Source organism: Elephas maximus, chromosome 13 (assembly GCF_024166365.1).
Source record: "Elephas maximus indicus isolate mEleMax1 chromosome 13, mEleMax1 primary haplotype, whole genome shotgun sequence".
Lineage (NCBI taxonomy): Eukaryota > Metazoa > Chordata > Mammalia > Proboscidea > Elephantidae > Elephas > Elephas maximus.
Window position 1 is genome coordinate 64,137,595 of NC_064831.1, and position 13,480 is coordinate 64,151,074.

A 13,480-nucleotide genomic window follows, 5' to 3' on the forward strand; every position below is an offset into this window, starting at 1 on the left:
TTCAGCATCATAGAAGCCTGAAACCTTCCACGGACAGATGGGTGGTAGCTGTGTTTGAGGTGCATTGGCCAAGAGTTAAACTTGGGTCTCTAGCACTGAAGGTGAGAATTCCACCTCTGAACCACTGGTGCTTATTCCCATTTTACAGATGGGGAAATTAAGATTCATAGAAAGTAATTTGCCCAAGGTCTCATAACTAGGAAGTGGCCGGGTCTGTTGATGCCTCCAGAGCCCATACCCTTTGCCCTGTCTTTTGGTCTCTGGCATGGTAGTTTAGACAGTGGCAACTTTAGGATAGAAAGCCTGAGAACCCAAGAAACATATTGGGGCTTCTATTAACATATTAACAACATAGCCAATTCACTGCATAGTCATAAGAGATAAGTGAAATAATAGATCACAGGGAAGAAGAGAAAGAGCTTTGTTGTAATTCCTAAGTGGAATGTTCCTTGAGGGTGCCCTCTTGCCTCCTATTTAAAGTCCAAACTCTTTTGCTTAGAAGTGATGATAGAAAATTTTGGAAAATCTAAAAATGTGAAAAGTGGGGAGGGGAGAGAAAGAGGTAGCCAGTATCAATACAGACTTTTTCCTTTCCTTCTTGCTGTCTTTATAATCATCTAAAACAAATTGAACAACACTTAGTGCTCTTCCTTTCCTTCTTGCTGTCTTTATAATCATCTAAAACAAAATGAACAACCCTTAGTGCTCTGTAATGTGCTTTTCTTATATAATAATAAGCTGGAAATGTCTTTCCAAAGGACCCCCTGGGTAGTGAAAGTGATTAAGCACTTGGGTGCTAACCTAAAAGCTGGCGGTTTGAGTCCACCCAGAGGTGCCTCAGAAGAAAGACCGGATGATCTTCTTGTGGAGAAAATCAGCCATTGAAAACCCTGTGGAGCACAATTCTACCTCGACACACATGGTGTCACTCTGAGTTAGGATCGACTCAGTGGTAACTGGTTGGTTAATGTCTTTCCCAAAAACTATAGTTTTGGATTTTCAGGAAGAAATTATACGATTTCTTTCATAACTTCAGCGATTACCATCATGAGAGCAAATAGTCAACTTTAGTTTCTCCTTCATGATGGTGTTTTTTTACATTTAACTTTGTGAGCTATTGGAAATGTATCTTTGTGTGGAGTATGAAGCAAGACTCTAACCTGGTTTTTTTCCCCCCAGTAGCCAGTTTCCCTGCTACTAATTGTTGAAAACCCGTTTAATTTCTGTTAGTTTGGGGTGCTTTCTTTACTATATAAAATATTATGTTCATATAGATGCCAGGGCCTATGTTAGGACTATATGGGCTGTTCTGCTGATCTTTGTCTTGACTCGTAGGCTAGTACCACACTCTTTTAATATAATGGTAGCTCTATAATGTGTTATATCTGGTAAAGCAAATTCCCCTTCATTACACTGATTTTTCAAAAATTTCTTAGCTATTTGATCTGTTTTAGAATCGTTTGGTCAAGTTTCAAAATCCCGTTTACAATATTATTAAAATTGCTTTAAGTGTTTATATGAACTTCAGGAGAATTAACATTCTGATAGTACTTAGCCTCTCCAGCTGAAACTTTTCTGTTCTTTAGACCTTCTCTAACCCTACGTGGATTTCTGTTATTTTCTTCATTAAGTCTTGCATATTTCTTGTTAAGATTATGTCTAGGTATTTTTAGCATTATTGAAATTGCTGTTGTGAACGTGGACTTTTCCCCATATTTATCTTCATTTGCTTTGTTGAGATAGAATTAAGCTATTTTCTTGTCATTTAACTCTGGCGTAATTCTGTTATTTGGCTGAGTAGTTTATTAATTCTATTGTGTTTCAGTTGATTTCTTTGGGTATTCTCAGAGCAAATCCCTGTCATTCTGCACACACATTCCCAGAGATATTCTTCTTTATGTCTGTGTTAAATCTGGGTTCTTATCACAGAGCTCCTTGAGGGCAGGTGCCCACCTTGCTCCTGCCTCCCCCAAAGCGTCAAGCACACAGTAGGTGCTCAATGAATGTCCCTTGAATGAGGGTGAAGGAATCATTAAGCTAAGGCCTGAGGTTAGTCCTGGCCCTGGGTGGCGGCCCCTTGATGTTCACCCCAATTCAGGGTCTGTACCTGTGTCTTATCAGATTGCTGGGGGGAGGGGGGTTGGGCTCAGGGGGACTGATTTGGGCTGACCAACTCAGAGAGGTCTGCTGCCAGTTGTCCATTTCCATCCTGGGGGAGATCGGTAGCCAGCTTCTCTAGGGAGACCCCTCCTGGGGCAGAGGGTGCTTGGAAATAAGACCTTGGCAGATGCTGGTGGGTGTCCCAGAAGGTCTTGCTCTCCCACCACCAGGGCGCTGGAGGTGTGTCCCTGCCAGGCTTGGAACGCTCTTTCTTAGCAAGGGTGCCCAACATCAGACCCAGCCCTTCTTCTGTGTGTCCGAAGTGGAAAGATGACAACTCTTCCCTTTATTTCTAGACTCCATATTTTTGTTGTTGTCGTTAGTTGCCATCAAGTTGATTCCAACTCACGGCAATCCCACATGTGCAGAGTAGAACTGCTTTATAGGGTTTTCAAGGTTGTGACTTTTTGGGAGCAGTTTGTCATGTCTGCCTTCTGTGGTGCCTCTGGGTGTGTTTGAACTGTCACCCTTTCAGCTAGTAATCAAGCACTTAACTGTTTGCGTCACCAGCGGACTCCTTCATTATTGCTTAGCAATTCTAATTAAGTGTTACTGGTGAGCATTAATATTGCAGTCAGTTATAGTGATTGTAGTCTTTGTTAAGAGGGGGCAGTGGTTCAGTGGTAAAATTCTCTCCTTCCATGTGGGAGACCCAGGTTCAATTCCCCGCCAGTGCACCTCATGTGCAGCCACCACCCCCTTAGCAATGGAAGTTTGTGCATTGCTATTATGCTGAATAGGTTTCAATGGAGCTTCCAGACTAAGACTAGGAAGAAAGACCTGGTGATCTACTTCTGAAAAATCATCCATTGAAACCCTGTGGAGACAATTCTACTCTGACATACATGTGGTCGCCATGAGTCAGAACTGACTCTCTGGCGATAGGTGTGGTATATACCTGTAGACTTGGAGGAATGTCTGTGATGGAAGTTAGAGGAGGAAGTTACAAAGTAATGCTATAGCATGATCTCATTTTTAAGAATATACATTAGTCCCCCCCCAATTCTTTTAAAGAATTGGGCCAATTTTTTAACCCCTGTGTGACTCGGTTTCTTCATCTGAGAAATGAGGGTAACAGTAATTCTTACCTAACAGGTTCTTTTTTTTTTTTTTTTTAGTATTTTATTGTGTTTTAGGTAAAAGTTTACACAGCAAATTAGGTTCCCGTTTAACAATTTTTGTACATTTTGTTCTGTGACATTGGCTACAGTTTTCACAATGTGTCAGCATTTCTTATTATTTCCATCCTGTTTGTTCTGTTTCCATTGATCTAGCTTCCCTGCCCCTCTTTGCTTTCAGCTAAATGTTAACTGTTTGGTCTCATGTAGTTGATTATTTAAAGGAACACATTCCTTACTGGTGATACTGTTTATAATCCAATCTCTTATTTGGCTGAAAGGAGACCTCCGGGAATGACTTCAGTTCCAAGTTAAAACAATATCTTAGGGAGATAGTCTCAGGGCTTCCTCTAATTTCTATCAGTCTAGTAATCTGGTCTTTTTTTTTTTTTTTAATGAATTTTGTGTTTTGTTCTACATTTTTTTCCCATACTATCCAGGACCTTCTGTTGTATCCCTGGTCAGAATGGTTGGTGGTGGTAGCCAGGCACCATCTAGTTCTGGTCTCAGGCTAGAAGAGGCCATGGTTCCTGTGCACTGTTAGTCCTGTGGACTAGTTTCTTCTTCACGTCTTTGGGTTCCTTCACGCTCTCTTGCTTGAGACGGGAGGAGACCAATAGTTGTATCTTAGATGGCCGCTGGCAAGCTTTTAAGACCTCAGACGCTTCTTCCGAAGTAGGATGTAAAACATTATCTTTATGAACTATGTTATGCCAATTGACTGAGTTTTCCCCGAAGACAATGGACTGAAAGGTTCTTGTGTGGCTTAAGTGTCATGATAGGTATCAAGTCCTTAGAATCCTGAAAGCAGCAGCATTGTCTGGCTATTTGTGTAAGGTGGTTTGAGTGGAGAAAGATGTGGAAGGATGTCCCCCAGGATGTTCACGTGATTACCTGGAGGTGGGGAAGAGAAATTCCTAAGGTGGGGAAAGAAATTGACTTTCTCTTTGTATATCTTTATGTTGTTTCAAGAATGGAGGCTAGCTATTGCTACTTCAGTAACTTCTTTAATATTTTAATGTTTTATCAGTAGTTTGGATACTATCACCATAACCGCAGACATTGAATTGGGAAAAACACAAACCTAGAAACATACCATGATTGAAAGTTTGGTAATTTTTGAAGAGGAATTTAATAATAGAAACGTAAAGTGGGGCGAGAGAGCGCAGAACCCTAAACCAGGCTACTCTTGTACGTCCGCAGCATCTACTGCCGGGGCTGCTGCAAGCCGCTGTGCTGCTCGTGCGCACTCCTGGACACAGGCCATACCGAGCTCAAGTGCGACATCCATGCTGAGATCCAGCAGCGGCAGGAGGAGCTGGCTGCTATGACGCATGCGCTACAGGAGCAGGAGAGCGCCTTCGGTGCGGCGCATGCGCAGATTCGCTCGGCCCTCTGCCAGCTGGACCGCGCACGCGCAGACACCGAGGAGCTGATTCGAGCGCGCGTGCTCCAGGTGGTAGCGCACGTGAAGGCGCGGGAGGAGGAGCTGCTTGAGAGCCTGAAAGCGCGGTACCAGAGTGACTCTGAGGAGATGACTAGCCGCCTGGGCCACCTGGATGGCGTGCTGCAACGCATTCGCATGGGTGGTGCGCTCGTGGAGAGAATGAAGCGCTATGCCTCAGAGCAGGAGGTGCTGGACATGCACGGCTTTCTACGTGAGGCGCTCCACCGCCTGCGCCAGGAGGAACCCCAGAGCCTGCAAGCCCCCGTGCCCACTGACGGCTTCAACGAGTTCAAGGTGCGCCTGCAGGATCTCATATCTTGCACCACCGAGGGGACAGGTAAGCACTCCGAGCCACTCCCGTGGGTGGCCTGTTTGCCATTTAAAAGGGCTTGCTTCTCATAGTTGCTGCCCTGGGGGAGACAGGACAGAAAAAGGTTGTTTCCACTTCACAGAAAACAGGGTTTTTATTCTGTTGGGTTTAGTCAGGTGATAGGTTCCAAGACGCAGGATAAAGGAGAGAGGAGGCCCTGGCATGGGGTTGCAGGCACCCAGAGGTGGTAATTTACACAAAACACTCTCTGGATTAGTTGTGACCATTGGGGGACATGGAAAGTTGAGAAACTGCAAAGCTTAGAACCAGATTCTGGTATCATTTTGGCCCCAGAGGGACTAACCACTCCAGAAGGTTCTTGTAGCACCTACATCCAGGAACAGAGAAGGCAACTGGGGCATGAGTTTTAGGGCAGAACTGGGCTAAGAACACTCCCTGGAGTGGTTAGGTGCTTGTCCCAAACCACACAGTGCACAGTGGAGGAGATCCTTTGTCCCCAGTATGGCCTGACATCTGGGCCAGCTGCCAAGCTTTGTAGGCCCTGCTGGTATTGGGCCCTTAGGGGATGAAGAGACAGCAGGCCAGTTCCTGACCTCAAGAGGTGCCCAGTCTAACTAGGAAACAAACTGGGGGCACATCACAAAGCTGGAGAATGCTTGGCTCTGCAGTCCCAATCTAGGAGTCGTAGAAGCTCTGTATGAGCTGGGACATCAGAGAGACTCTGAGGAGAAGCAGGAGGGCCTCCTGGGGGAAGAGGCTTTAACAACTCTGACTAAATCTCTAAGCTGGAATCTGACCTCAGGGCATCTGGCGTGAGGATGCCTTTACTGAGAGAGGAGAGGGAGGTTACAGAATCAGAAGGCCCCCAGGCAGGCGCCAGTGATGGAGGGCTTTTCCTGGAGCTGAGGGATGTGGGCCCCAAAGAGTGGGCATGACACTTGCATCTTCTCTACCCAGGCAGTGGATGTTGCCCCCATATACCAAAAATGATCCCACAGAGTTTAAACAATTGATCTTCAGAGCTGTAACCTGGCAATGGCAGAGTTAGAGAAGTCATTATATTCTGCAGCATGAGAGATTGAGGCTAGACTTAATAAAAACCAGATTGCAGGTCCGAAGAGTGTCATGGGGCTCTCATTGAATGTAGAAAAGTCTGTGAGCAGCAGTGGCTTTAGGATTTTCTACACATTGCCTTGCTAGTGCCTCAGAGCTGGAGAGAGGTGCACTTGCGTTTGAAGCCAAAGGCAAGCTCTCTCTGATGCCACCCGCTCTCCCTTCACCCTGGGTTCATGCCCACTGTAGCCAAGAGAACTTTCCTCCCAACTGCCAACCCCTCCTCGAACCTGCCCCTGAGCTGTTAAATGCCCTGGGAGTGGATCTCCAGACAAAGCAACAGGGACATCCTCTGTGTCACTGTCCCAGGCTAGGCTGTCCCTCTCACCAGGGCTGCCCTGACCTGCTTGAGACCTTCTCTGTGTTCTCCAGATGCAGCTTTACCCAAGAGAGCCAGCCCAGAGGCCGCCAGGACTCCGAGGAACTCTTTTGACGTTGACCTGGTGAGATGGGGTTGAGGTGTGAGGGGGAGGTGGTAGGGCCCAGCAAGTCAAGTGGTTTGGCAGCTCCTGAGTCAAGAAGGAAATCCACTGCTTGCTGTTCCCATGTGTGCAGGGAATGGAGGAGAGAGAGTGCCTGAGAGAAGGACAGCAGGTGGCTGGACTGGAGCTTTCCAGTGGGTGGGAGTAAAGGAAGACATCCAGGAAGGGCTGGCTGGCTCTGGGCTCCTAAATGCCAGAGTAGCTCTTAATGGGACATGAGCCAGGTTCAGGAGGGTGGCCTAGGCCCAGGGGTAGACAGGAGGACATGAATGAGGTGGTCACTGGCAGGTGGCCCTGATGGACATGACAGATGACCTGTCGTCTGATGGTGCTCCACCCGTTATGTGAGCCTTTTCCTGGGGTCAGCATCTGTGGACCTCCCCCTTTTCTCCCCCAGATACGTGGTTCTTAGAAAGGAATGAAGAGTGGGCCAAGAGTCAGACTCCATGCCAGCATCCTGGCTCCTGCTGCTGGGACTCCAGGACCAGCATGTATCTAGTCGGAAGGGTTGGTCAGGGTTGGAAGGTGCCCCTATGCCATCTGATGTTGGCATTCCCTCTGTAGTGCTACTGACCTGTGGCTGTCCACCTTCATGCACGCACTTCCAGGGACAGGAAGTTCACTTTTTCTTGAGGCAGCCACTCCCATCTCTGGAATGCTGTGACTGAGAAAGTGCTGCCCTGGGTGGAAATGAAATGGCATCCTTTTGACTTGCCCTCTGGCACTCACCAGCACAGCTCCTCTCCACCAGGATGAGCTTGCTCAGTTCCTGCCTGGACCGGGCATCTGGTCTCCTCCGCATTTTGGTCACCTAAGCTTACGTGTGCCTGCCTCTCATGGTTCTCGGCCCAGGACTGACTGGTCCTCTATGGAAAGTGGGTCATCAGGTGGGGGGTGGGGTAGTAGCGAGCCTCCCTAGCTTTGCCACAGCGTGACGCATAAATGAGAGAGATTGCTGTGTACTGAGGCAATCGGGAGATTTTGTGGAGCAGGCAAGTCTTAGCTTCTGAGACTTTAGAGCTAGGAAGGAGCATGAAGTCTAACCTGCACTTTAAAAAAAAAACAAACCCAGTGCCATCGAGTCGATTCCGACTCATAGGGGCCCTATAGGACAGAGTAAAACTCCCCCGTAGAGTTTCCAAGGAGTGCCTGGCGGATTCGAACTGCGACCCTCTGGCTAGCACCCGTAGCACTTAACCACTATGCCACCAGGGTTTCCTCCACTCTTTTACAGAGGATGAAGCTAAGGCCCGCAGAGGAGGGTGTGACTTAACCAAGGTCACACCGCAAGCCTAGGGGCTGGACTAGAAATCAGCTGCTGTCTGCCTTGGGTACTACATCCCCATATACACAGCTTAAAAAGTAAAAAAGAACATTTTATCACATGACCAAAAGTAGTATAAAGTCTCGCTCCCGCCTCTTCCTCCATTTGTCCAGTTCTTGCCCCCACATTCCTCTGTATTAATTATTAAGTATCCTTCCAGGATTTCATTATGTAATTAGAAGCAAATATGATTATAGACACTTAGTTCCACTTTTTTATGCAGAGGAATCATACACAGCATATGTCTTGGTTATCTAGTGTTGCTATAACAGAAATACCACAGTGGATGGCTCTAACAAAGAGAAGTTTATTCTTTCACAGTCCAGTATACTAGAAGTCGAAATTCAGGGCACCTGCTGCAGGGGAATGCTTTCTGTCTCTCTCAGCTTTGGAGGAAGGTCCTCACAATGCATCAGTCTTTGCTTGGTCTGGGAGCATCTCAGCACAGGAACCTCAAGTACAAAGGAAACACTCTCCTCCCGGCACTGCTTTCTTGGTGATATGAGGTCCCCATGTCTCTCTGCTCGCTTCTCTCTTTTATATCTCAAAAGAGATTGGCTTAAGACACTATCTAATCATGTAGAGCTCATCAATATAAGTGCCACTAATCCATCTCATTACATCACAGTGACAAGATTTACAACACATAGGGAAATCACATCAAATGACAAAATGGTAGAAGATCATACAATACTGGGAATCATAGCCTAGCCAAATCGACAGATATTTTGGGGGGACACAATTCAATCCATGACACCATTTTAAAGTACTCAGTTTTGGCGTTTAGTACATTGACAATGTACTACTACCACTGTCTAATTCTAAAACATTTTATCACCCCAGTGAACACTTTGTATCCATTAAACAATCACTCCCCATTCTGGACATTCTCTATAAGTGGAATCATACCATATGTGGCCTTCTTTGCCTGGCTTTCATCTTGCATAACGTTTTCAAGATTCACCCATGTCACCGCATTTATCAGCACTTCATTCCTTTTTATGGCTGACTAGCATTCTGTTAGAATGGGAATTCCAGAACACTTAATCGTGCTCATGAGGAATCTGTACATGGATCAAGAGGCAGTCATTTGAATAGCACAAGGGGATACTGTGTGGTTTAAAGTCAGGAAAGGTGTGCGTCAGGGTTGTATTCTTTCACCATACCTATTCAGTCTGTGTGCTGAGCGCATAATCCGAGAAGCTGGACTATATGAAGAAGAACGGGGCATCAGGATTGGAGGAAGACTCATTAAGAACCTGCATTATGCTGATGACACAGCCTTGCTTGCTGAAAGTGAAGAGAACTTGAAGCACTTACTAATGAAGATCAAAGACCACAGCCTTCAGTATGGATTACACCTCAACATAAAGAAAACAAAAATTCTCACAACTGGACCAATAAGCAACATCATGATAAACGGAGAAAAGACTGAAGTTGTCAAGGATTTCATTTTACTTGGATCCACAATCAACACCCATGGAAGCAGCAGTCAAGAAATCAAAAGATGCATTGCATTGGGCAAATTGGCTGCAACAGATCTCTTTAAAGTGTTGAAAAGCAAAGACGTCACCTTGAGGACTAAGATGCGCCTGGCCCAAGCCATGATGTTTTCAATCACCTTATATGGATGCGAAAGCTGGACAGTGAATAAGGAGGACCGAAGAAGAATTGACGCCTTTGAATTGTGGTGTTGGCGAAGAATATTGAATACACCATGGACTGCCAAAAGAACAAACAATTCTGTCTCAGAAGAAGTACAACCAGAATGCTCCTTAGAAGCAAGGATGGCAAGACTGGGTCTTATATACTTTGGACATGTTATTAGGAGGGATCAGTCCCTGGAGAAGGACATCATGCTTGGTAGAGGGTCAGTGAAAAAGAGGAAGACCCTCAACAAGATGGGCTGAAACAGTGGCTGCAACAGTGGGCTCAAGCTTAGCAACAATTGTGAGGATGTTGCAGGACCGGGCAGTGTTTCGTTCTGTTGTGCACAGGATCGGAATCGACTCCACAGCACCTGACAACAACGTTCTATTGCATGTGTGTACCACGTTTTATCTCTTCATTTGTTGAACATTTGAGTTGTTTACACCTTTTGGCTGTTGTGAATAGTGTTGCTGTGGACATTTGTAGACAAGGATTTGTTTGAACACATGGTTTCATTTATTTAGGGCATATGTCTAGGAGTGGAATTGCTGGGCCGTATGGTAATTCGATGTTTAACTTTCTGAGGAATTGCCCCTGTCTGGCCTGGCACAGAGTAGTAGTAATAATTACTGGATTCGAGCACAGTGGTTAAGAGCTCAGCTGCTAACCTAAAGGTTGGCAGTTTGAATCCACCAGCCACTCCTTGGAAATCCTACAAGGCAGTTCTACACTGTCCTATAAGGTTGCTATGATCTGGAATCAACTTGAAGGCAACGGGTTTTTTTTGTTTTCTTTTGGTGCACCTAACAAAGAGGCAGCCCCAGTGGTGGAAAGCGCAGGAATAAGACAGGAGGAGGAGGTGATGGCCACGGATCTTGGAGGGGAGACTCCGCCGTGTGGCTGAGGTGCCGTCTGGGCTGCGGCCACTCTTCCAGGTGCTGTTGAGTTGGTTCTAACTCATAGCAACCCTGTTGCAACAGAATGAAACACTGCCCTGTCCCGCACCAACCTCACAATCGTGATGTCGGAGCCCACTGTTGCAGCCAGTGTCGATCCATCTCATTGAGTGTCTTCCTCTTTCCCGCTGACGCCCTACTTTACCAAGCACGTTGTCCTTCTCCAGGGACTGGTCCTTTCTGACAACATGACTAAAGATGTGAATCAGCAAGCAAAAGAAAAACTGAACAAAACAGAGGAAATCAGCAAAGATAACTTTGGAAGCACTGAATGCAGCAAAGTAAGGATAATGGATCTGAAGTTCAGCAGCTCCAGGAAGTGTAGTTTTTATTGCCATCCCTTCCAAAACCCAAACAGCGTCACCACACGTCAAGTCAGTAGATGCTGTTGCGGTCCTTGGCATAAAGCTCAGCAGATATAACAAACGTACTCAATTTTCCATATGTGTTGCTGGCCTTTTTGTATTTTACCTAATTTATGGATATTTACAGGAAATAGTGGAGAGTTTTAGGTCCTATGGCTGGTACCTTACATTAGTGCAGTTTGGGTTTTACTCCATATTTGGCCTAATAGAACGTCGGCTTATTCAGGACAAAAGGAGAATACCAGGAACAACCTACATGATGATGGCTTTTCTGACTGGGGTTATGGGGTTATGAAACACTTCCTTGGGCTACCTGAATTATCCTACCCAAGTCATCTTCAAGTGCTGCAAATTAATTTCGGTTATGCTGAGAGTTGTTATTCAAGGAAAGCAATATAACACTGCAGATGAGTCTGCTGCAGCGTCTATGAGCCTTGTCCGGATAAGGTTTACCCCGGCTGACCGCACAGTTGCACCGAATTTCGACCTGACGGGTGATCCTGTTTCCTCGGTACCATGTGCAGATGGCATTATTGGGAACATCTAAGAGAAAGCTATGAGACTACATAATGCTGCTAATTTGGAAGTGGGTCTGTATTCGCATTCAGTAGGTTTTGTATATGTTTTATTGGGATTGACATGAACTAGCGGATTACACTCTGCAGTCACATTTTGTTCAAAGAATCCAATACAGACCTATGGTTATGCCTCCCTTTTTCCCCCTCGCGGGGTATTTTGGAATCTCCTTGTTCTGGCTTTGCTTAAAATTTTTGGTGCACTTGTTGCTATAATAGTGATAACAGAAAGAAAAGCGACGGCCATTGTACTTTCATTTGTATTTTTTGCTAGACCATTAATATCGCAGGCTGTATGGCCTGGTTAGTTGTCCTGGGTGTATTTGCAATGTTTACAGCAAAAATATGGACAAAATAAGACTACCATCACTACAAGGTCTGATAAATCAGTGGGTGAGAGAGAGTCAAGAATGGTGGCACAAACCATATAGGTGCCGTTCAAAGCAGAATCTTATGGGAAGAACCATCAATTAATGAACTTTAGAAAGGGATTGTTAAAAAAAACCAAAGGATGTGAAGGCATGCTGTCCATTTGTGGAAGGATCACGTATGATGAAGTGGTTTCACGATGTCAGCCTTTTCTTCAGAACGTTGTGACTGTTTTCCCTTTGAAGCGATATTGAGAGCCACTGCCTAGCACACCTTAAGAATAAAATGTCAGTGTGAAGGACTGAAATTCTTAGCAGTTTAATGAGCATTTTCATTGGAAATGGACCATGTTGCAAGACTAATTGGATGTCATTTATGACATATCAGAGAAACTGATAAGTAATAGCAAGTTGTTTTGTCTTCATTCCATTTCGGTGGTGTTATTTAAATTGATTCTCTGCTGTAAGAGTGAAATGATTTCAGGTATGGAGAGAATAGCATCCATTATAAATAAAAGTTATTCCGTGATTTAAAAAAAGGAAAACAGTTATGATTATGTGGCACATGTAAGTACCAGGTGGTGTTCTAAGTATTTTACTTACGTTAGCACATTTAATCTGTATTACCTTATGAGGCAAATATTATTATTCCCGCTTTACAAAGGGTGACTGAGGTCCAATGTGTTTTAAGTAATTGGCTCAACCTGTATGACAGCTCTTCTGACCCAGGCAGAGTTAAGGTCACAGGGAGGCTGCTTTTAGCTCAGTGGGAGGATTTTCTCGATGTCAGAAGTTTGCAGCTGTAGAAGGAGCTGCTTCCGTCAGTAGTGAGCCCTTTGTCCCTGGAGATGTACAAGCTGGGGCAAGTTATTGGGCTTGGGAAAGAGTCGGGCAGTGTGATCCCTGAGGCCATCTTCTAGCTGTGTTAGGACACATGAACTGAAGTGGCCCCAGACCACCAGCAGCTCTGGGTCAGAAGAAGGTGAAGTCATGGAGGATGTGGCGAGGCTTCTTGTTCTCCGTGGGCTCCTGGGATTGGATCAGGAAGCCTGCACCTAGGGCTTGGTGAGACCCTGGGGATGTCACTCAGCCATAGGCTGACAATAGGCCTGGGGTCCCTAACCCCGGGCCTGCTGCCTGGTCGTTTCTGACTCTCTTGTTTCTCGATTTTGTAGCCAGAGGAAGCACAGAGGGCTCAGGCGCAGGTCCTGGGGCTGAGTGAGGCCCAGCCAGTGGCTGTGGTACAGCAGGAGCCCGGTGCACACCCTGTGCCGGTGTACGCGTTCTCCATCAAAGATACTTCCTACGGAGAGGTAAGCTTCCATCCAGCCTCCACCCACCCACCTACCCTCCTGAGGGCCTCATCCAGGATCTGCATTGGTCCTGGACATGGATGCAGGTATAGGGCAAGGGGACCCAAGAGAGACCATGCTGGGTTCCCGGTCCATGGGAAGCCATGCCGAGTCTGGGGACAGCATCTGGGTGGTCCTTCTGTCCACTCTGAGCCTTGGCTGGGGAGTCCTTAAAATGATGGTTTACATTATACTCATTGTAAAAACAGTATCATGGCAACATTCAAGAAGCTTGAACC

The 13,480-nt window shown here is 46.0% G+C and overlaps 1 protein-coding gene and 1 pseudogene across 9 annotated transcripts in view; both read left to right on the plus strand.

Moving 5' to 3' along the window:
* Window positions 1-13,480, plus strand: part of PML (PML nuclear body scaffold) — a 64,826-nt gene that overhangs the window by 34,676 nt on the left and 16,670 nt on the right. For all 9 annotated transcript variants that reach the window (XM_049905518.1, XM_049905516.1, XM_049905519.1 and 6 more), the window contains 3 exons: window positions 4,482-5,062; window positions 6,542-6,612; window positions 13,065-13,202. In XM_049905518.1, the coding sequence (XP_049761475.1) occupies window positions 4,482-5,062; window positions 6,542-6,612; window positions 13,065-13,202 (790 nt within the window). The remainder of the gene's footprint in view (window positions 1-4,481; window positions 5,063-6,541; window positions 6,613-13,064; window positions 13,203-13,480) is intronic.
* On the plus strand, window positions 6,619-13,058 carry LOC126087779 (adenosine 3'-phospho 5'-phosphosulfate transporter 2-like; annotated as a pseudogene).